Source organism: Pleurodeles waltl, chromosome 3_1 (genome assembly GCF_031143425.1).
Source record: "Pleurodeles waltl isolate 20211129_DDA chromosome 3_1, aPleWal1.hap1.20221129, whole genome shotgun sequence".
Classification (NCBI taxonomy): Eukaryota; Metazoa; Chordata; class Amphibia; order Caudata; family Salamandridae; genus Pleurodeles; species Pleurodeles waltl.
In genome coordinates, this window is record NC_090440.1 from 1,775,325,844 (window position 1) to 1,775,351,048 (window position 25,205).

The window sequence follows — 25,205 nt, forward strand, 5'->3', positions numbered from 1 at the left end:
TCTCCTGCATTTGGAGCCATGAAAAGGTTAAATGGATTGCTGAACTGACTGCCTCTAGTGGTAGACCCCTCGAGTATCATTGGAATTTTCGGTACTGCTGGTGGAACTGGCCAGCTGGTAAAAGCAGCCCCGAAATGTGAGCCATAGACCTGTTGTCCTTAAAGCACTCCAATGCTGATTATGCCTTCTAGCCAGATAGCCTATTTCTGTACAAGGGCCTGTCCATATGAGATGCCTGCACATCCCCAGAAAACCAGTGACATCTATCACGGCATGCTGAAGGATGACCACCAATAGCCTGAACCACACAATCCTTAGTGTCCGGGCTGGAACTCAGCACACATTTTGCTGCACCATGGCTATCCTGTTTTAACAGGCATGGCAGGCAAAATCTCACTGGCTATGTCCCAGAGACAGTGAGTATAAGTCACAGAGACACACCACATTTAGCGAGCAGAGAACCAGCCTGGCTGAAGACAAAACTCTCTCCCAAGATGTCCATCCTTTTAGAGCCTGTCTGGTAAAGAGCGGGGAAGGTTTCGGGTTCACCATGTTCATAGAGGCCTACACAGCTTGGGGCATCTGGAATAGGGTGCTATGTCAGAAACGTCAGATCTCCTGGTATGGGCCTATGCTGACATAAAATATACCGCCCTACCTGTGGGGCTGAACAGAATTTGAATCATGCTGCCACGAAGGCTTCAGATAAGGCTTTGTTAAATGCTAACCAGGCTCTAAAGTTGAAGGCAGGCTTTAGTTTCCACTGTAGGTAACTGCAAGTCCACTCTCTCTGCAGCTCTACACATCACAGTTGCAAAAGAAGTACTTTCCCCCACCAGGGCCCTAATATCAAGTTCAGGCAAAGTGTGTAAATGTCTGGCATTCTGTAACTATAGATATTCACCACAGTAAATGTATTGAGGGGTGCAAATGGTCTGCGTCCTCATCATCACATTTACTGTGAGGAACATTTGCCAGCCCTTCAGTAGCATCATATTGTGAGTTACAGTGTGCCTCCTTCATCCATAATGCTCCCCTACTGTCTCCAAAGCAAGAGAGAACCATCCTCCTATTGGGGTTACACCTTACTTATGGTGTAGCATGTTATAGGGTGAGCCCTGACTGAAGCCGGATCTGCAGCTGGCATCAAAATGGGATCTGGGGCCACTGTCACTGTGGCACCAAAGGAACTACTAGCAGGGCCTGAGGCAATAGGATCGAAATGTGGTCCGGCTCTAGCAGCTAAGGCATTACAGGGTTGGTCTGTGCCATGAAGCTCCTCCCATCAGAAGTCCAACTAAGGGTCCGACAGATTTGTGGGGGCAAAGGTGCGTTAGAGGGCCCCTCTTCCCAGAGCAAGAGTGATGAGACACCGAAGAACTTCTTGTGCTTCTCATTTGACTTGTCACTCTAATTTGCTTTGGACTTAACAAAACAGCTATTGTGGCAGCATTGATACAGGGCCCTGAAACTTGCAATCAACAATTTTGTCATCCAACTCATCTATGTAGCTTGTTCTCTTTGCGTTTTTTGGCATGTACGCGCCTTGCACTTATTTTCCTCTTATATCACCATGTGATAACTTATCGGGCTCTGCATCGTGCTACCACGAGAAATGTTGTTGAATAAATATCTGTTTGCATGGATTGTGACTTTTGGAGTTTGCATTATGTATGAATGTTTGTACCTGCAAGAGCCTTTGGTGAAGCAATGTTTATTGTATATATTGATTACACACTGTAGTATCTGTGTTGCTACTAAACGACTCTTCCTTCCTGTAGCTAGATTAGATAAGCCGGGATATCCATCTCCTACTTGCAAAGCATTCCTGAGTGACAACAACTTAATCAGCCCCACATTGGCCTAGAAAGCTTGACCAATGGAGGGAGCACACCAAGACATTGGTAGTAAAAAGCGTTCACGCCAGAGGTGATAACGAGGATTCCTGTCTCCGGTGCTCCGTAATAAAGACTATCATGTGCTCACCTTATTATATTTGACTCTATATGTTCCCTGACTTCCTATTTGTTAAATCACAAGTCGGGCTCTCAGTTCTTTAAAGAAACCGCTGCGGCGTTAGCACTAATATATAACAGAGAGCCTCCCTGGCCTCTAGTACGAATCTTCAAGTGAAGGGGAAGGAGCTGTATGCAGGGCTTCATACGACAAACTGGCACACAAGAGGGGCTTAGGTGCAGTGGAAAGGGAGAGGAAGACAATTTGGTAGGTGCACTAATTTAGAGAAACCACATTATTTTGTGAAATAACAAACATTTTTGCAAGTATTCCCAAACAGAGTGTGTGTACGTTTTTGTTTCTGAGCATCAAATTCCTGGTGAAATCTGACATGACACCTCACTATACCCGACTATAAGCTACTGTACCCAACTATTAATCACAAGATACATTTGTTAGGGAGTGTAACACCCCACACCCCCCCTGAAGCTATGCCCTTGGCTGTAGGAACATAAACTGTTCAGGGAACGTGGATAGAGAAAAGTCCCATCACAGTATCTGGCTTACTGATAGTCCTAGGAGGAAACATCAACAAGGTAATCCATCACTTGCCCACCCATTGCCAGTAGTTCAGTCATTTGACTGGCTATGCATTTATTAACCTATACAGTAAAACATGGCGTCATGAGCTTGGTTCCCTTATGGTACAGAGATTTACTTCCATCTTCAGTGACACAGATGGACTGGTCAATGTACCAGTGGCGGCAAGCTTATATTTACAATGGCGGGGGGAGGGGATCAGGAGGGGGCATACAATAAAAATAAAAGTAAAAAAAGGCACCTATCTGGTCTCTCCACACGTCATCTCTCACATCTCCGACACGCAACATCATGGGAACCAAGAAACTGCACAAGCCAATCCTGATGCTGGTTTCATGCTGGTAACCAGCATGGAATCAGCGTCAGGATCGGTGGGAGCGGGCCTGTGCCTTTTCTAACCCAGCTTAAGACAGCTGGGTTAGAGATGTTTAAAGTGCACATGTCTGGCTGGCCATCGCAAGTCAGCGAGCCAAAGGGACATGCGCACTTTAAACATGTGCACAACTCCCTGCTGCCACTGGGCAGCAATTGCTACGCCCCGTCCTGACAGTCGGTTCAGGACAGGTGTTGAAAAATAAAGTAGTAATAAACAACATTTATCACCATTTTATTTTTATGTTACGGGGGGGCATATTGTTGGCAGGGAGACACTCCTCCACCCAAGTTGAGGGGTCGCCCCTGCAATGTATCAGGTCCTTACCTTCCAGTGTAATCCATTCAAGTTTTATTTCAGTAACAGAAAATAGAACCTATCTCTTGGATTTCACAATGCTCTTCCTTTCACCATGAAATGGGAACCAACCACTGCTTTGTCAAGAGATGAAAAATCCTCCTCTCAGCCTTCTGCAGCAGTGACTCATTCACCCTTACTTCGCCCTGGAGATGTTATGCAATATGCAAAAGATGTATTTTCAGGCTTAATTTGGTGGTATTATCTCAGCAAATATAAGCAAGCCATGCTGAGCTTTGCACTTTTACTGAACACCTCACATTCAGGGGCTAGTCCTATCTGGGGCCCAACTGTAGTTTAAGGATACGCCAGTAACTAAAAATCCAAGAGACAAGTCAATCAGGTCACTGTGACGACTTCTGCTTTTAAAGACCAAGATTATGTATGGTCCTTCGTTATCCCACACTCCACAGGCCAGAAAATATGTTTGTCAGCTTGGGTTAGTTTTCTTAAATTTCATTTCTTTCTGCACTGTTACACAGTTTACTTTCCTGTGAACCTGTTTGTGTAGCCTAGTCCCCGCAGGTGGATGCAGCGGATCCTTCCACTGTGAGGGGCGTAACTCAAGCTCCTACGGCCTCTATGCGTATGGAGACCCGACCCTTCAGAGTTCCCCCATTCAACCCAAAGCCTAAAAATGTCAGTGAGCTATTGAGTCTCAATGACCCTTCCCGAGATTCTGCAGGGGCCCATCTTTTTGTATTACCGCACTGGCCGCTCGATGGATATAAAAACACTGACAAAGTATAACATCACTGGCTACAGTGCGGATCACAGGATTATGTGTTTTTCTCCTCCAAGAACCATTGCTGTGGTTGCATGTATACACATTAAAGTTTAAACTGGATGCCTGATGGCCTGAGTGCTCCTGGCTATTACCTTGTTGTGCTGCTTATCTTATGCTTGTTACTATTATAATGTTTTATTTAAAAAAAATATTTTGGAGAGCTCTTTTAAAGAAAGTGGAATAGCTCAGGGTCTATAATGACTGATATAGGTCACCTGCTCCAGTATTCTAAAGTTTCTACTTGTTTTTCTCCATTTGTATTTTAACATACTCTACCCTCAATAGGTGGAATGTTCAAATAGCCTTATAGCCCTTGTGTCTCGGGCTCTACTGACTGTTAAGGACCATCTTCCTCGTTATGGGCACTCAACTGTGATCCGGGCCTAAAAATTGACTTCAGGATCATTAACAGCTAGTAGAGTCCTCAGCTGTGAGCTATAATGTACCCTAGTTGTTGGGGCATTTTGTATGTAGGCAAAACCCTTTGATTATGTTTAATTTCAAAGTGTATTATGTGATATTAAAAGAACAGATATAAATATTGTCTCTTTTTCAGGTTAATCTGTTTTTCCTCCTAAATATTGTTCGAGTTCTCATAACCAAATTGAAGGTCACACACCAAGCAGAATCAAATCTGTACATGAAAGCTGTAAGAGCCACTCTGATCCTAGTGCCACTTCTTGGCATCCAATTTGTGTTGTTTCCATGGGGACCAGATGGAAGAATTGCAGAAGAAGTGTACGGCTACATGATGCATATATTTACTCATTATCAGGTAACTCACGTGCTCATCAGATTTATTTCTCATAGGTGTATCGTTTAGTACGTTGGGTGACTGTAGTTTCAAAAATGTAGAGTGAAATATTTAGCCTTAATTGTGTATTATTTTATCCCCTATCTGAAAGCTGTATGTAACTAAACCCATTACAAAATCGTGGCCTAATAATTAAGAAACTACAAAAATACTTTAAAAAAACAGAACATTAAAGCCAATAGAGGTAACATAAATAACATACAACAAGAATAATATTAAGAAACCAGAAAAACGTATGTTGAACAAAACTGTATATTTGTAAATAACTCTGTAAATGGAGATATATATATATTGCACTACTAACTGTCTCTGTTTTCCCTCCCCTTCCCCATCACACTGCCGGATGCACATTTGTCTCAGAACGGTCGTCAAGCAATACGTTGCGGCCAGCACCAACAAGGGAAGTGCAGGGGTTACCTCTATAGTCGTTCCATTTTCCCCATATTTTCGTCCACTTTTGAGGGCAGCCTAGACCCTTGCATACCACTTTTTCAGCCAGCTTGCACGAGTCCATGTTCCATTTCCATTCTCCCAGTTGTGCGGGTCATGTGGGTGAGATGTGTTGCTTTCCAAACATTCAAAATGCACCATTTTGCAGAGGCAGAGATTATTCATGCAGGCGACCACCTTTTCCAAGTAGAGCTGTATTTTAGAGCAGCTCCATATAATGTGAAAGAATGTATCTATTTGGCTGCTGTGTCTGTGACATATCAACAGTAGCCCTGCCCATTTTCTTTATTGTACTGTATTCATAGTAGGATCTATGCAGTACTTTTAGCTGCACCAAGTTAAACCTTGGCCTTATGGCAACCTCCTTTGGGGATGCCAGAGCCTCAGACCTCTCACCATTCTCAAGACCTTTAAGATCTCGCTCCCTTTGTTCTTGCAGGTGTTTCACTGTATCTGGTGAATTAATTAATTTCTGATAAGCGAGGGAGGTTACCTTGCAGGGCATGAAGGCCTCTAGCAATCGGTTCTCTAGTTTTGAGGACTGGGGGAACACCGCTTCCTTTGGCAAGACTGTTTGCAGTGCGTGGCATATTTGGAACTAGCGGCATGCTTCAGTGAGGGCTAGTTTATACTTGTGTTGTAAGTCAGTAAAAAGAATAACTCCCCCTTGAGCCCAGATATCCCCCTCCTTAGATAGGCCAATAAGGTCCCACTTATTGAATCCGGGTTGTGTTTCCAATATGTCTAGCTGTGTTGCATCCCATAGTGGAGTTGCTTGTGTAATCTTGTCTCGCCAGGCAAGCACACACAGTGCTTTATACCACAGTCTGAATATCACTGCTGGTGTGATTCGACCCACCATAGATGGCATTATGATACCCCCAGGTTGCATGAGTTGCCTATCCATATAGAGCGCGGGTTCTTCTGCGGTGGACGCAGCTGTTAATGGCAGTAATTTGTGCAGCCCAATATTATTTTTGTATGTCCGGTAAGGCGTTTCCACCATCATGCCAGCCTCTTGTCAATTTTTTAATTGCTATTTGTGCAAGGCCACCATTGCAAAACAGTGTGCGGGCCTCGCTCTCAATTGCTTTGAAGTAAGAAATACAAATGGGTAAGGTGGGTTTTGTAAAGCAGAAAGAAAATGAGGCAGGACCATCATTTTGAACAGTGCAGCCCTACCTAGCAATGACTGGGGCAGGGCTCTCCTTTATTCGACACTGTGTCTCAGGCGCGCCAGCAGCGGTAACAAGTTAGTTTTGTAAAACAAGTCGAGATCAGTAGTGATGTATATCCCTAGATATCGAAACCCATCTTTAAATGTATGTACCTCACATCCACAAGGCAGTTGTGTTATGCTTCTGTGGAGAAGATATATCAGGGACGTCTTCCAATTAATAGCGTAACCGGAGCACTGACTAAACTGGGTGAGTATGTGCATGATTCTCTCAAACGTGAAGACTGGGTCTCGGACATAAAGCAAGATGTCTTTGGTGTAGAGCGATATTTCGGGGCAGATTTAAGAAAAGTGGCACTGGACCCAGTGCAGCGCCACTTTTATTGCGACCCTTATTGCTCCCCAATCACCACCATGTGTGCGCCGTATTTAACATATGGTGCAGCATGATGCAGGGTAGAGGGCAGTAGCAACAACATTTTTGACGCTATTGATGTACTGTAACCCTGAACAGAATATAGGGGCCTATTGTAACCAATGGTGTGCCCCCTTTCAATGCCTGCTGTGAGCAGGCATTAAAATTTTAGATTTCTTTTCACCATTTTTGCGGTCCCCCTAACAGGGGAATACCCCCCTTACATACATTATGCCTGGAGCAGGCATAATGTGGCACAAGGGGTTACAAAATTGCGCAATGCATTCATTGCACCACTTTCTAACTATGGCGCAGTGTTTCAGACATAATATCGCCACATTAGTGTAAAAAAAAGTCCTATCAGTCAGTCCACTGCAGGCCTCGGACCAGGTGTTCCCGCCTTATCCATGCTGCCACTGGCTCCAAGATAAGAGCTAAAATTAATGGTGAGTGCGGCAGTACTGTCTGGTACCTCGTTGGAGTCGGAATATCCAAGATATACCTCCATTAACTGTTATCTGTGCCAATATGGAGTTTCATCCATGCCAGGAAGCGCGGGCCAAAACCCATCCTGGGTCGAATGCCATTTTGGCATCCGGCGAAAGCACCAATGTGTCTTCCTGGAGCCCATCAGCCTGACCCAAAATGTTACAGAGTTGTCATAAGTCGAAAGTAGTGATGCACCCTGGCATGAAGTAGGACTGGTCAAGATGAATTAGAGTTGTAATCGCCTGGACCAAGCCGGAGGCCAGTATCTTTGCCAATATTTTGATTTTAGCATTTAACAGTGAGATCGGCCTGTAAGTGGCTCACTCCTCTGACAGTTTACGTTTTTATGTATTGCCACAATATTGGCCAGTCTTTGATCTCAGGGGAGTGAGCCTGGATCACGACTTTCATTGAACATTCGCAAAAGGTAGGGGGCAAGCTTAGGGACTGTGAACTTGTAAAGTTTGATGGGTATGCCATTGGGGCCCACTGCTTTACCAGAGTTTAGGTCACAAATGGCCTGTACTATTTCTTCCTCAACAAATTAAATTTCCAAGATTGTGCTGTCTGAGCGAGAAAGTTGTATGTCTGCCAGTAATTCACAAGACTCCTCTGCCATGTTGTAGATGGCTGGAGAGTACAGATGGGTGCAGTAGGTGGCGAAGGCATTCACCACTCTCTGTCTTTCACTCGCTTACCACTGCTAGCTTATATCTCTAGCAGTGACTCGCTCTTTCCCTTTGTCTAGCCAAACTAGACACTTAACTGCTCTGTCTCCTAAATCATAGAGGCGATGTTGGTCTGCTCTTTGGTTAGATGTGGCTGCATCTAATGCAGTGTCTCTATATTCCTTTTGATATATGACTAATAAATGTTGGATATCTACTTGTTCTTCATCAGCGAGCCCAGATTCTAACTCGTGGATCTCCCGCTCAAGCATCTGTACCCTGGCCCTTTTGTTCCTTTTGTGGGCCCTATCCCCTGATTACTGCTTTGTACGCTTCCCATTATGCCCCCTGAGTCTACTGAGGGCTCATTTTTGCCGAAATAGTGCTCTGTGGCCCTCTCGAATATGGGGTACCTTTAAGTACCAGGAGTTAGTCACGGTCTCTCAGCGGACCGATTGGGTTTGAAGACTAAAGACCACCCATAAAGGAGCATAGTCGGTAATACCTCTGGCCAAGTGACAGACCTCACGGAAGCAGTGAAGTTGATAGGCCAAAGTTAAGATGTAATTGATTCAGGGGAGACTGCCATGCGCGCCTAAGTGAAACGTGAAGTGTTGTGCTGTTGGATTGTGAGCACACCAAGTGTCTATTAGGTTGAGGCCTTACATAAAGTCAACTAGCAGGTGACACAAGGACCTGGTTTGTCTGGGTGGCCAGCGGTCACTCTCATCACAAAATACCATGCTGAAGCCTTCGTCCATCAGTAATTTGCTGTTGGGTAGAAAGAGTAAGCAAGTGCTTAGGTCTAAAAATGCGGCGTCATGTAGTCATGGTGGGACATAATGGAAATAATGTTAATCGTTTTACCCTCCCACATTCCGGAAAGAGCTACATACCTTACATGTGTATTGGGCCAAGTGTGTTCTGTGATGAATGATAAAGTCTTTCGCATCACGACTCCCACTTCCCTAGACTCAGTAGTGTAGCCTGAATGGGCCACCATTTTGTATCCCCTACATGTCTAATGTGTGGTATGTGTTGCCTTTGGGATATGTTTCATGGAGAAGGACTACATCTGGGGAATGACGTTTAATATATTGCAACACTATCTTTCATTTAATTTTGCCCCCAAGTCCATTGACATTCCAGGACCTTAGTTTAATATTGGGGTGCAGCTGTTACACCAGCCATGGAAGCTTGGTGTCCTGGAAAGTTATGCATCATTGTCTCGCATTGAGGCGGGTCAGTGTTTGGGAGTGGGGCCCAAAGCGGGTGATCAGGGTTAGTGGCAGTGTGTTCCAACAATACAGCAGTAACAGAAGCACAATGTAGAAGAAGCTTAAATCCCAAAACAGACTCTCCCACTATGCCTCTCTGCATGGCAGACTTTGAACTGCCCCCCCAACTTTGCAGCATGCCTGTCACTCCTGAAGATTCTGCAGAATTCAGGTTGGTTTGGCCGATAATGACTGTCCCTTCATCTGCATCCCCCAGGTAAAAAAAAGACATTTGTTACTAAAATCTGCATTATCATGGGAATAACTCATGCCTCCATCTGCTATGACAGCCAGGGCTCAGTTCACAGGGGCAAAATCAGATGATCAAATGTGTCCAAGTTGTAGGGCAGAGTTAGTATTGTTTTGCGATTAGTACATCACTTTCTCGTGGTATTCCCACAGGAGCCTTGAAGAATTGTCAATCGGGGAGTTTGTTTTTGTGCCAAGTTGTATATTGGTTGTTGGTCTTCTAATTCAGAGGTCCGTTCAGGCAAGCCAGATTCAAGGTGCTGTTGCTCAATTTACTAAGGTGGTCACATTTTGCCAACTGTCCTCCAGCCAATCCCATGCCCCGTTGGGGGTTGCAAAGTACCAAGTTTTACCATCCGCCACCAACCGCAATTTTGCTGGGAATATCATGGATTACTTAATCTTACATTCCCTTATGGCCCTTTTGACCTCTAGGAAACTGCAACGCAGTTTTTGGACTTGAGTATAAAATTTGGAAAGAAGGTAATGGTGTCACTGTCATATTTGACTGGGGGAGCACTTGGATGTGTTTGTAATATGATGTTGCGGTCACAATAGTTGAAACTGCAAGCTATTGTTGGTCAAGGTGGCGCCCCTTGATTTGACTGGGCGCCAGGAACATGATGGGCTCGCTCAACAGAGAAATAGTTTGAGAGACCTCAGGGCGGCAACAGTGACTGAAGGCTATACTGATTGTTCAGGGACTCTGATTGTGCAGAAATTATCGTGTCTCAAGCAATTTTCAAAGTTTTCAAGCCTGTCCTCCAAGACCTTAGTGGTTGTATATAATTCTTAGACTTGTCCCTTCAAGGTTGTTGTCTCAGCCTTGAGTGTGGCAATTAAGTCTTCCACGTTTTTCATCCGGGAGCCCATATTGCGGAGATCTGCTCTCACTAATGTTACCTCCCTAGGGACTGAATCAATGTTGATCTCCAGGGAGCTTCGAACACCCGGGATTACGATCATAATGTCTTTGAGGGTGAGTTTCATGTTCAAGGGAGGGATGATCCCCAGGTGTCTCCAATTGCTGAATCATAGACGCAGCAGCAGTGTCTCTTGGTAGCACATATTTGTCAAGTTTGGTGCAAGTTTGCAAATGATGAGAGCGGAGGGGATGCTGCGGTTGTAGCCGCTGCCTGCCATGGGGAGTCTCTTTTGAGGACTTACCCTGCGGCCTGGTAGTACCATATAGTGTTCAATAAGTTCTCACTATAATTTTAGTGGCCGAGGTAGCACACCCGCAAGAGGAGATATGGCCGGCGAGTGAGTGAAGTTCAAATAGGGCCCCACAATCAGGGTGCGCTTTTTCAATCTTCATGGGCGATCAAGGGGAGATGAGAGAAGGCCTCTATGGCTGATAGTGTAAAGGCAAGGTCTTGAATCCCTAAGGAAGGGAAATGAAGGCCTCACCTTAAGGTCTGGTGAGGAGCATTGGTCCCAATTCCTAATTTCTCTTGCAGGGCCTCATGGCTTTTATGGCGTCTTTAACGCAGACAGATCAGTTCCTGGGACTGCCTGATATAACGCTGTAAACTGTGCAGCATGAGGCAGCTGCCGGACGTGATATTGCATCTCCCCTGCGGTGCTGTGTTGTAGGTGATCGGGAGCAGGTTCCACAGGTTGATAGGGCCGCTAACATTTCAGGCAGCCTGGAGTTGCATGAGGAAATGGTGTCAGCGTGGCAGCAGCAGTATTTGTCGGCTAGCTGTGTTGCATTTCCTGGGTATGCGGGCTGGGAGCACTGGCAGCGAACAAACAGGTCAGGGGCCGCCAATATGCGGTCTTCTCTGCTTTACACCTTCTCACCAGGGCATGGCCACCTCTCTTCCCTGGGAGCGCCAGATTATCTGTAGCGCGGGGCACCCCAGTGTTGGCCCACCATTAGGGTGTGTCAGGGGAACTTCTTTTATATCCCTTGTCCAGTTGTGGCGACCGCCGTCAGGCACGTACGAGAGGCCTCGGCCTTGCTGTGCCGCCCAAGCCTCGCCGCCACTCCAAGCATAAGAGTGGTCTGGAACCAATATGCAGATCGGTGGTATCCCTCAGCTACTAGCCTGTAAACCTTAGGCCACATTGGCCCAGGTACGGATGGTTTCAGATGTTAGTGGGTAGGGCCCAGATGAGAGGAGCAGCTTAGCAAGGGGCTCCATCTTGCTCCGCGGTTGACCACGTCCCAAGAAAACATATGGAAACAAAGAAAACGGTTGTTTAAATAACCTAGCCATTCCCTTAAAAACTTGAGTAAAAGAAATATTATGGCTTTGACTTCCCTCCTCAGATCACAAACCCAGTTTCCCCGGGGGTTAATCTGCACCTGGTGAAACTCTAGTTGATTCCGGGCAGGAGCTGCAGGGAGAGGCACATCCCGGCCCCCGCCTGCCACGGCTCCGCCCTCCTGTTTCACAGGAAACAAGGTAATACTAACCTCATTGCCGTGGCCTTGCTATACTCTCTCCACACACTCAACACCTGCACCCCATCCTCCTGTCCCAAGCATCCTCCACACTGCAATTTAACGCCCGCTGAAATCAAGTGGTAAATGTTAACGAAAAGGGTTCATTATTCGTGCTGGAAGGGGAAAGGACATGGAGAAAATGACTCTGTATTCCTAAATTAGTATCAGGCCCGGTTCTAGAGTGCGGGCCCTCCTAAAATAGCCCTGTGGCCCACCCAGGGCCCGGTTACTAGCAGCAAATATGCTTTGTTCACTTCTTGATGAAGCAATCAAACGTGCTTGCAGCCTCGCCATTACAGCCTTATTGTGTAACTTTCATATTTAATGTCAATGCCTTGGACTACTTTAAGTGCCTGTGGGCAGGGGTGAGGTCACAAAGGATAGTTGCTATTACTCTGAATGTGTAAATGGAAGGGGTATTGAAGACACCCCCACTATATCGAGACCGCAAGGCTCCAGACACACAGCAATTAAGAGATGAAAACAGTTTTGTCATAAACAGTTTGATGGATCTAACCCTTTCAAGAAAAGAAAGTGAAAATGCCCATACAATCAGAATATACATCTTAGTAGTGCTTTGTTTTATTTTCTTTCTGCTGAAATGCTATTCCTTACTAAACTAAATTATGCGGCAGAGTTGACTAAATTATGTAGCAAGAAAAGCCAAATTATACAGTGTTATGGGATAGGTGTTGTGATATTATTACTTCATTATTTTACATGTTTATTTCATTTCTACCAGTTTAACACTAAAATGCAGCAATAGGCAACTGAAAAGTGAGCTGTCAGCTTTAAGGGTCTCCAGTGTGAAGCAACAGGTGTCACTGCGTTTTTAGTAACTTTTGAACCATTTGAGCTAGAAACATTATTTTCTTGGTAACCTATGCAGCAGAGGATGGATTATGTGATAAATCCATAATTATGTGGAATACACTGTAGCCTCAGAATCATATATTTACAGTGGCCATGCTTATGGCACTACATCAAGCAAAAAGAACTCTGACAATTGCAAAGTTTTGACTCTTCTTAAGTGAAAAGACTTGTCAAGTTTCACTAATGCAACACAGAGACCGAATGGGAAGGAGCAGTGCAAGTGCCGATTACACATAGGAAAGCACTTGCAACATGTGTTGCTGCTGTTCTGCCTACTCTCATTCTCCCAAGGTACTTGCAGAAGGTGGAGCTCTCTAATATAAATAGAAGGAACTTAAAGAAAAACACCCTACCTTGGGGCACCGGTGACTTAGCATGTATTCTTGGTATTTAGAGAGAATATCAGAAATAGAAATATCGTGGACCAAAATATAGTGTCCAGAATATGTTATGTTATGTTATGTTATAGAGGTTTATATAGCGCCCAACTGCCAACGGCCTCGTAGCGCTTATACAGCCATAACGATGACACACTGCTTAAAAAAATTTATCAAGGGATTTCAGTTTTAAATAGCCAGGTCTTCAATTCTTTCCTGAACAACATCTCTTGAGGGTTAGCTCTCATCTTGAGAGGGAGGTTATTCCAAAGTAGAGCGCCTTGATATGCTACCGATCTTCCTCCCCATCTGGCTTTCCTCATGGTTGGGACTATAGCCAGGTTAGCTGAGGAGGATCTAAGAGGCCTGGCTGAAATATAAGCCTGAGCAAGAGTTTTCAACATTTCAGGTCCTTTATCAAATATAGATCTATGAAAATGGCACAAGGTCTTGAACTGAATCCTTTCTGCTACTGGGAGCCAGTGTAGAGAAGCAATTCCTGGCCGTATTGAGTGATATTTAGGGATGTTTAATAGCAGACGAGCCGCTGCATTTTGTACTCTTTGCAGTCTCTGAATTACATATTTCGGGGAGCCAATAAACAGCGCATTTCCATAGTCAATCCGGGCACCAATCAGTGCCTGGACAACCATTCTCCTAGCTAGGAAAGGTAAAATAGTTAAAACCTTCCTCAAGGTCCTTAGCAGAGCAAAAGCAGTTCCTGCTATTCTATTTGCATGTTGGGCCATTGAGAGAAGAGGGTCAAGCCATACCCCTAGGCTTTTAATCAGACCTTTAGGGGGGGGGGGGAGGGTCGATATTCCTCTCAGTATGCTGGAATTTAAAGGGGGAATTTTATTTAAAAAAAACATAACCTCCGTTTTATCATCATTGAGCTTTAGTTTACTATCAGCCATCCAGGTTGCAACTGCCTTCATACATGGACCTAGAGCTAAGCCCATATCTGGGTAGGAATTAGAAAAGGAAACTATCAACTGCGTATCATCGGCATAAGAAACTAGGTTCAGTCCAAAAGGCTCAACTATGCCTGCTAATGGCCTCATGTAGATGTTGAAAAGTAATGGACTCAAGGCCGAGCCCTGAGGAACACCACAACTACTAAATGTGCTCCTAGAGATAAACTCTCTATCAAGTACCTGAAATGACCTTCCATATAAGAAGGAGCAAATCCAGTCTAACGCGGACCCGGCAATTCCACATCCTTGTACCCTTTCTATAAGGATTTTTAAGTCGACTGTATCAAAGGCCGCCCTTAGGTCAATGAGGATGATCGCGGTTTCCATACCTAAACACATCTGGGTCGGATGTATAAGATTCTTTCCTCCCAGGAATGTGGATAACTGAGAGTGTACATGTTTCTCCGTTAGTTTGGCGATTAGGGGCAGCAATGAGATTGGTCTATAATTACTCAGTATCTTGGGATCCAAGCTGGTTTTCTTCAGGAGTGGCTTGACAATGGCTTGTTTCCAATGATCAGGTACTATGCCGTCACTAAGAGAATTATTAATAAGATTCTTTATTATCGGCCCTAATACTGAGATTCCCAAGGATAGAATCTGGGGGGGGGCAGAGTCAAGTGGAGAGCCCGATTTTGTTAATCTCAATAGCTTGATAACTCTGTCCAAACTGATAGGAGTGAAATTTGTAAAAAGGATTGCCTCCCCAGCCTCTTGGTTTATTCTCTTCTGTCCTATATTAGGGGTATTAGGAAATGCTAGGTAGATATTCTGGATTTTGTCCAGGAAAAAACGAGCCAGATCTTCTACATGTTGTTGGGGGGAGTCCCTACTTTCTACTTCCTCTCTTGGATGGATGAGATCTTTTAGGGCATTAAAGATCTCCTTAGGTGAGTTGGCAGCCGCTTCAATTTTTCCTGCATAATAGATCGCCTGAACTTTTTTAATTTCCAGGTGATAGTCTCAAATCAAATTTTTATAATCCTTTTTCATGGATTCATCTTTAGTGCAGCGCCATCTCCTCTCTAGTTTCCTACACTCTCTTTTTTTCTCCAATAGGTCTGCATTGTACCATGGAGCCGACTTCTTAAGCCGGGTGCATTTAGACGAGGAGAGAGGTATAATCTCCTCTAGGCTGTCCTCTATCCATTTATTAACAGAATGCGAAAAAACGGTTATATTATTTGTATTTATACTTCCTGGTCTATTTTTCTCCAGGTCGGAGACAAAATCTGAGGATTTTAATCTATGCCATTTCCTTCGGCGAGGGGGTGCTCCCCTATGTGGGATCTTGTAGTGCGTAAGATGTAATTCCATTTCTACAAGAAAATGATCTGACCATACTAGCGGGGAAGATAATAAAAATTTAAGATTTGGATTATTAGAGAAAGCCAGATCAAGTGTATGGCCCTTAGCATGGGTGGGGCCATGAATAAGTTGGTTTAGATCACATGCATTCATCTCTGCTATCAACATCTTAGAAGATGAAATATCTGTATTGTCTATATGGAGGTTAAAATCACCCAGCACTAAAAAATTGGATTTAGTGTGTGTTATTTGTGAAATGTGTTCTGCTAATGACATTATAAAATCTCCCATGGGACCAGGTGGACGGTAGATCAATACACCAGAAAGTGTGTAATGCGGATTTACATTGATCGCGAACGATATGCTTTCGCAGCCTTTGATTAGGGTGGGGGCAGAATTGATCTTACATGTGTCTCTGAGAATGACTGCAATGCCTCCCCCTCTGCTAGGTCTGTCCACTCTACTAATCTTATAGCCTGCGGGGAGGGCCATAACAATATCTGGTGCAGAGCTTTCATCCAGCCATGTTTCTGTTAGAAACAAGGCCAGGGGTTCAATTTGTTCTATTAGGAGATGAATGTCCCTTGCATGAGCTCCTAATGACCGACAATTAATTAGACATATGGGAAATTTAACATGATTCATCGCTTGTCGATAGTCTGTGGATGCTTTATGTGACCAGGCACAACTGGGGCATCTAAAATTAACCTTATCTGGGTCTAGACTGTTGTAGCATAGGGCGGAGGAATTTTTGTTAAGGAGACGTAGGACTCTGGACTTCTGTATTCTGAAGGTAAGTTTCTATAGGTAAGCAAAGTTTTACTATATAGATAACTCCACATAAATGTACTTTGGCAATATATATATAGCTTGACGGTATGTAGATGTGGAGTTAAGAGTAGTAAATCTATACTTACCTATTTGCACTAACCTTCTCGATATTTTGGTCTTTGATATTTTTGAGACAATACTATGTCCACCCAATATTTCTGTTTACGATATTCTGTCTATGATCCATATTCTCACCCAACAAATTCTCTCATTTTGTTACATAAATAGACAGAAATGGACTATAGACGGGGACACTGGAATTATGCGATATTGCGGCTGCAGCCTTTTACGTGTGATTATAGATTTGACACATTTGCCACATAATCCATCATTTGCAGCATAATTTTTAGAATTTTAATAAAAGGATCAGGTGTTACTAAAAATGCAGTGATGTGTTGCTGCACAGTGGAAGGCCCTTCACACAGGTTTACTCTTTACTAATGAGGTGAAATATTTTTCCATGCAGTGTTAACGTGCAAATAATAACAAAATAATAAAGTAATACTACCCCGCACTACACTGCAAAATTTAGTCAATCCCCCTGCATAATTTGGTTTTCCCCTGTTGCATAATTCCAAAGGCCCTGATTATAGTGCTGCTGCCCTTAGGGTCCTAAACTGGTAAAAGAGAGAGAAGTGTGAGATGGAGAGCAGCGAAGGTGAAGCAGAGAGATGGGAGGTTAATAGAGGAGATAAGGAGGAGACTGAGGCAATTGGGAGGCTAGTGAGATGATAGTGAGAACAAAAGGAGGATGGTGATGCAGAGAGAAGGAGGGCAAGTTGTAAAGACATAGAAGAGTAAGCAAGAGTGAGAAGTGGGTGAGGAACAGAGAAAAGGGCGAGGAGGTGAGAGGTGGGGGAGATGGAGAGAGGAGAGTGAGGTGGAAATAGAAGTGTGAAGTGTAGTGAGAGTAAGTTGATGCACAGTGAGAGGTTTGCAAGTTCACAGGAGAGAGAAAGTAGGATAGAGACTAGGGTGATGCAGTGCTTAATTTGTGCTTGTTGTTTCCGGTGTGGAGCACCAGCACTTATTTTTGAGGACTGTCGCTTATTTTTCTGTCTCAAGCATTTACTGCAAGCAAAAGACACATATAGGAAAGACGGAGGAAGAGAAAATCGAAAAAGCGTCACAATGGGGGAAAGCAGAAAGCTGCAGGAGTGAGCTGAAGGGGCAGAGAGACGCTGTAAATTGATTTAAGAGGCCCAAGATGGCTTTAGGTTTAGGCTGCCTCAGTATCCTGTGGTCGCACATTTCATTGCAGCAGCCGCATGTTTAAGAGGAGGGTGTTGGGCACCGGCACGTTTTTATTTACAAATTATTCACTGGGGTGAGGTGAGAAAAATATGAAAGTGAAGGAGGGAAACAGGTGGCTAAGGTGGAGAGAGAATAGGATGATGTAAAGAGAGATGAGATTGTGGTGGGACAGAAGTAGAGGGTGAAGTGAGAGGGACAGCAAGGCGAAGTGGAGATGAAGAAGGGTGAAGTTGAACGAGAGGAGGGTGACACAGAGAGAAAGGAGGGTGAGGTGGAGAGAGGTCTAACCGATAGATTTAAATCTCTAGAAATGCACAGTTAAAACTAGTAGTCAGAACCTGGCAATAGTTTGGTATGCAGCTCACAACCGTACAAGACCACCCAACATGCACAGACCCAGTTCTCTGACACCTGGGAGTATCTGGACAGCCCCACCGATCTTTATGGACTACCTATATTTCTTCATGGCTCACCCAGATCCTAAATCCTGGAGGCGAGCCTGATTAGTATGTAACTTCCCATTCCAGATGAAGTAACGTATGGTTGGTGTGAGGATACCAGCCATATTCGGAGTTTCAATCCACCAGTGTCCCAGCACTAAATAAAAGACAATTCCTAATGAAGCCATAGCCTAAACAACACTGAGACTCAAAAGTTCTGGTCAACTACGGTACCATACATTGTCCCAGTGCATTAAGGGTCGTTATTTATCTTGTTTTTAAGAAAATGTTTTAACATTCAAGGAGCTCAAACAGCTAATTCAAAATGGTGCCATGGATCAGTGTCACTTGTGGAGAATATACATACAAAATAGAAGCTCCGGGGATTCATGGAGCAGCAGTCAAAGCTGCAATGTCCACATTGAAGCCTGCATACAATTCTCATTTTTAGGGGGCAGTATCTACCTGTCTGGGATCCTCTCCCTTTAACCACATCCTCCCTACAGTCATTGGATGATCCCTCTGCTTCTTTATATGACCCCCACAATTGTTTTGCTCCACAAATCCAGATCCTGAACTGTAGATCCAAAATGGCATTGTGGATCCACGGCTGTGGCTGGCTACTTTTGCTTCAAAATTCAGAGCCATTTAAATAGATGACATACATACAAAATGGTGGTTCTGGCGATTCATGAAGCCACAAATCACATGGCTTAGTCAGTGCACTTTTTAAAATTTGTTAGGGCTAGTGCCTACGTCACTGGATTACTCTCCTTTTCCTCCTCCCCATGACTACAATATCTCTAGGGTGAGGAACTGCAAGGAGAATACATGAGACAAAGTCTAAGATTTTCAAACCTTTATTATATTGAAATGCTATTGATTCTATCTTCTACATACTTGCATGCCTTTGCTATCACCAGCATGGAATCCAGGTTAGGTGACTGCTTGAGAAACAGGGATTCATAAATCAAGCACGTAAGCTTGAAATTAATGAGGTTCTGAAATTACGATGCACACTCTAGACTCAATGCAGTCAAGGTATGGGTTCATTGGACAATATAGTGCTCCAGCACCTCACTCCTCAGAGGACAAGCCAGCAACTGCCAGGTCTAGAATACCAGACCTCCCCCGCATGTAAACATTCTATAATGGAATGCTGTGGACTAGCAGGCTCCTGTCACTTCACAACAAAATATAACATAGTAAAAAAAGAAGCAAGTGAAAAAAATGTAATATTATTTTAGATCTTTAACCACAGTACTAGAGATAATTGGAACCTATGAGTACAATCATATTGCATTAACATAACAAGTATAATCATAAAGAACTTTGTCTCATCTTTCCACCAATCTGTTAACCTGAAAATAATAGACAAATCTCAGAGTATTTTGCACTCCGAAAGGAAAACATTTTTGTATTTCCAATTAAACCAATTGTACATCATTGTTGGTGACATCTCTATGGGAACAGACACCCAGATGAATAGTTCCTCTAAGAAATCAATTGCACCTTCAATGTCAATCCGTTTCACAAACTTTACTCATGGCCAACAAGAGTAATCATTTGCTCTCAATGTGTTTTTGTGGGCCAAAGGCATTATTTTCTCACGCCAGCCCATTATAGTTCTAACAAGTTTCCTCTTCTAAAAACTCCATCCTGGCAGAAAAACTCTAACTTGATATTCCCATAAGGTTTCTCTTTTTCTTCTGAATTTTTCTTCTTAGACCAACCTGATCAACAGCCTTCAGCATGTCATCCAAGAGCACTTCTTCCCATTCTTCACAGGATGTGCAGTTCTTTATAACTCCTTGAACATTTGCTATCAGACATTCTTCTTCATTCCATTCAACTTCATCAGAGCACAGAGAAAGGTGTGACAATCAGTCAGCTGCCACACTACGCACACCTGTAACACAAATTCTTGAAGGCCAAACAGTCACTTAGCAATGTGTAGAATAGTCTATCGTGTTTTAGGCCGTCTTTGTTGTCATGGGGTTTTTAAGTGGTTTGTGATCAGTGCGAAACTTAAACTCTTTACCCAACACATACTGCGTGAAATGAACATTACACCAATAATGGGCAACAGTCTCCTTTTCAAGCACTCAGTAATTATTTTCAGCTAACCATAATGCTCTTGAGGCATACACTACTATCCTTTTCTGCCATTTCTGACTGGTTTGAGAACAGAACCAACACCATAATTTATTGCATCAGTAACAATGATGGTGGATAATCTAGTACCAAATGGTTTCAAACATGATGCCTCACATACGTTGTTTTTCAACAGTGGAAAATACTCTCTACATCCAGAACTTTGCACATACCGTATGTTCTTCATTAGCGACTTTCACATTTTTCTAATTTTATCAGCAACGTTTTCTATACACTTGGCATAATATTCAGCCAACCCTACATCTGAGCAAAGTTGCCTCTTTTATTTCTCTCACTAAACCTTCTTTAGGTCTGAAACCTCCATAAAAATATGATATTCTATACCACTGGCACCCAACTTACAGTTCTCATTCTTGATAGTCAAACCTCTTTCTCTCAAAACACATAGGGGGTCATTCTAAGTCTGGCGGGCGGCAGAGGCCGCCCGCCAGACTTCCCCCACCAAAATACCGCTCCGCGGTCGAAAGACCGCTGAGGGTATTTTGGGATTTGCCCTGGGCTGGCGGGCGACCACCAAAAGGCCGCCCGCCAGCCCAGGGCAAATCATCCTTCCCACGAGGACGCCGGCTCAGAATTGAGCCGGCGGAGTGGGAAGGTGCGACGGGTGCAGTGGCACCCGTCACGTATTTCAGTGTCTGCATAGCAGACACTGAAATACAAAGTGGGGCCCTCTTACGGGGGCCCCTGCAGTGCCCATGCCATTGGCATGGGCACTGCAGGGGCCCCCAGGGGCCCCGCGGCACCCCCTACCGCCATCCTGTTCCTGGCGGGCGGTAGGGGGTGTCAGAATCACCATGGCGGCGGAGCGCGCTCCGCCGCCATGGAGGATTCACATGGGCAGCGGAAAACCAGCGGGAGACCGCCGGTTTTCCACATCTGACCGCGGCCGAACCGCCGCGGTCAGAATGCCCTTCGGGGCACCGCCGGCCTGTCGGCGGTGCTCCCACCGACCCTGGCCCCGGCGGTCTCTGACCGCCGGGGTCAGAATCACCCCCATAGTGCTTTCTCTAATGCAAGATCCTGTTTTATCCAAACTTTTCCACATACCAAGATTTCATACCAAAAAAATATCACTCACGGTATTCCCCTCAATAGTTTTTACCTTGCCCTCTGAACTACTGCAGAGGCACATACTTGGCCAAAAGACATGCTGCAAAATTGGTAAACACCTTGAGGGTGGCAAAAAGATGTTATATGTTTAGAATTCTAATGCAATGCTATCTAGTGCTATGCAGAAGAAAGATCTAGGGTGGAAAATATTGTTGCTCTTTTAAGATTTGCCATCTTCCTATGTATGTTTGGCAAGAGATTCCAGTCAACCAAATGGGTGATTGAGATCCCTCAAACCCCACACCCTAATTCGCCCACACAATATTTCTGCTTACAGTATTCTGCCTATGATCTATATTCACACCCAACAAATTCTCTCATTTTGTCATATGAATAGACATAAATGGAATATAGACGGGCCACTGGAATTATGTGATTTTGCAGCTGTAGAATTTTACTTGCTTGAACTAATGGGAAAAGTCAATCAAAACTTCAATAGGTTATATGCCCACCCCCTTTCTTATATAGCCTTTCCAATTACATCTTCAACTTGGCTCGCAACAATAAAGGTACAGTGCAACTTCAAGTACCTTATGGGCAATACTTTCTTGCACAAATATTTTGTGTTTAAATCTCTTTAACAAATGCAAACCGTTAAGGAACACGGCTGGAAAAATTTCACTCTACTTCTTCATCTCATTTCCCACTCAAACTTGACCTGAATGATTGTGAATCTACCATCCTTAGTTGCCTACAACTTGAATTGACTGGTTTTACCCTTGAACAAAATGACTGCATGATAACAGCTTAAAACTTGAATTTGTTTTCTTCTGTACACCATTAATTTAACTACGGAATGTTTAAGTTTTTCTTCTGCTTATACATAAGTCATATATTCGCAATTAAAAGTGTATCTGGCCCCAGAATCTGTAATTCTCCTTATTGTTTTCTCCTTGATTTTAATGTCACAAAAATAAGTATTGTGTATCACCTCTATCCCACAAACTTGTGAATAAACTTTGTTATCTTGAACTCCCTTCAGACACTCTTCATTTCCCACAGATATTACCACATTAACATTTCTTAAGAAAATGAGAACCAAAGCTCCTGCCCATACACACGGAGGCTTAAGGCCCATTTGCTTTCCTTTTCTGCACATTTGATACTCAGCTTGCAACTTTTGTGGGTTGCTAAATGCCGCTTAAAGCTGCAACGGAAACAATCATTGTCCCTTGCCAGTGCATTCCCACAGTTATCATTTATGTATCTACCCATATTACTATAACTTTCGATATGATCTTTGTTTTCTTTTCACCACCTGTATAATAAAAAAATCTTTGGAATTAGATTCCAGTGTTTTACGTCTTGAGATGTATTTAAAACACTTGGCATTTCTACAACTTTATCCAAGGTGAGATCCTTGGTTTAAAGTAATTTATTTTGGGTCTTTTTTCTTAGATATTTTTTGTACTAACTGACCTTTTAACAACACATGATTGAATGAACTGAAATTGCATCTGACCTCCAATCCTCACAATGCTGCTACACAGTCATTCTTTGCACTTTTCCCACTTTTGTTGAAGGTTGACCAGGCACTTTTTTAGAATGACATCAGAGACTTTTTTGATATTGTAACTGAGCTGTGAGTACCATAACACAAAGAATTATCAATGAGCTAAAGAAGAGGAATTTGTTTTTCCCCAATATTCTGAATACCAGAGCCCTTATTTACAAGCAGCCTGTGCCCAGCCTGCGCAGGCTACTGACCCATATCTACAAGGCCACACAAAGCCACTCTGCATGGCTTTTCATGGCCTTGTAGATATCGAGTAAGGCAACGCAGAACAAGTCACTGCGTTGCCTTACTTTGCGTCATGGAGGTATTTCCATGGGTGTTGCGTGGGTGTTCCCATGCAACATCCATGGATTTTGACACATTCCCATATTTATAAGGTTTTGTAAACCTGGGAATGCGTCAAAAGCCTATGCGGCTCCAGGGTTGGCATAAGAGTGACGCAAGAGGGAGAAATATCTTCATTTCTCCCCATTTTTTCCTCTTTCTATGTATGCTGCATTCTGTAGATTGTTGCCACAAATGTTGAATGATTTTATTGTTCAAGGTAGAATTGTTGGGGTTACTTTATACATTGAACAAGCAATAATTTTGTAGTGAAGATGGGTATGTTAGGTTTTGCAGACGGCTTTGGTTTGTTTGAGATCAGATGCAATTGGTGACAGCCTCCATGTTGATTCGGTTCTTTAATGATTCTGAGCTTTTGCTCTGTTTCTGAATGCTCTCGAAGATGTTAAGTAACAAGGACAGTAACAGGATTTTCACTAAAAAAAGGCAGTCATTCCGTCCACCTTTCCAGCTGTTCCACCAACCCATTAACAGGGTGGGGAGGGTAGTGTTCCTGAAGGCAGAGTCGCAGTCAGCTCCACCCTAGGAAACAACGATGTGGCAGTTTTGATGCTGTTGGAAATGGTATGTGACCAGCTACCCAACTTAGAACCACCAAATTTAAAGGGATTAATTACCTCATATCTGGTCCCTTCTCCTACAAAATAGTCCGACGTGTTAACTAAGGCTGACTGTCATGGACAGGCCAGAAAATGTCTGTGGCAGGGTGAAAGAAGACGGCCAGTGCATTAGGGACATTCTGAATGTTTTTCCTGGAAATGTACACCCATCTCGGTGTACATTCCAAGAACCCACATTAGGTTTGGAGTTGTGACTGAAGGGGAATTAGTTACAGTTGTGGCAAGCGGGAAGTGTCATAGAGCAGGAGCGCAAATGTGCCATGGTAAGGAGGGAGGACATGGAGTCGTAGTTATGAGATGGCTGAGGCAACCACAGAGTAAATGTATACAAGGGCTGTGGGCTCGAAATGTGGTAGTCGTTAATCAGTGTGCGTGCCGATCTGTTCTTCCCCTCCCTTGCAGAACCTTGGTCACACTGCTGGTGTCTAAATGATGTCCTAGGCATCCAGGTGGTAGGATAATGTTGTTGAGTGAGTGTAGACTATCTTCTGCAGAAGTGACAATGCTGACATTTTTGTTACGAGTTTTTTTTTAAAGTAATGAAAGGAGTTTCTTTAGGGTGTGGTCTGAATGTTGCATAGCTGTCCCTTTGGCATCTCCATACATCTTCCCCTTCGATCCTTCTTCTTGGGGTGGGACTTTAATTAAGCTGATCCTGATTTGCTTTCACTCAAAATCAGCCTGGAACCTCTAGTGGCTTCAATTACGTTTGTCATGCAAATCATTGACGTTTGTGATGCAGGTAGTACTTAGACTTAAAAAAAAAAAGCAAACCTCTAGGCATGAACATCCTCAATTAAAATGTACCTGCAGCTATGGAGGTAGGTGATTATGAGGAATAGTTATCTGTCTAGGGGCCGACGTGCAATATATAGTGATAATCACTGTGTAGTGTTGAAAGATCAGGTTGACTTTATTCTAAGGAAGTGGCGTGCTGTACCTACTGGTGTTGTCCCAAATGTTGACTTGTTTCATGCACAATGAGGCAATAGTCTTTGGGAAGTTTCCTACCGGTTGAAGACTCTAAACAATAGAGGATTGTCAATGTTCACAGTAACTATGAAATTGATAATCGGCGTCAGGAATTTGGATGTATTCACTGGCAGCCTGACGCATAAAGGTATGTGGATGATTTCTTCAGAACTGGTTTTAGGCCGAGTTTCCAGCTTGTACAGTACTTTAACTTTCAGTTGTGGTTTGGTGAGATTTCTGTTGTTTTTTTATTTGATGGTAATAACGTCTCTTCCGCTCTGCCTCTATTTATACTTTGTGAGAATTACCTGCAACTGAATGGGCAAGGAGGCATTGTGGT

General features: G+C 43.7%; 1 protein-coding gene across 1 annotated transcript in view; it reads left to right on the forward strand.

The window, feature by feature from the left end:
• The window catches only part of CALCRL (calcitonin receptor like receptor), a 286,751-nt gene that overhangs the window by 250,623 nt on the left and 10,923 nt on the right, over positions 1 to 25,205 (forward strand). The window contains exon 11 of the mRNA XM_069225781.1: positions 4,630 to 4,848. Coding sequence (XP_069081882.1) covers positions 4,630 to 4,848 — 219 coding nt within the window. The remainder of the gene's footprint in view (positions 1 to 4,629; positions 4,849 to 25,205) is intronic.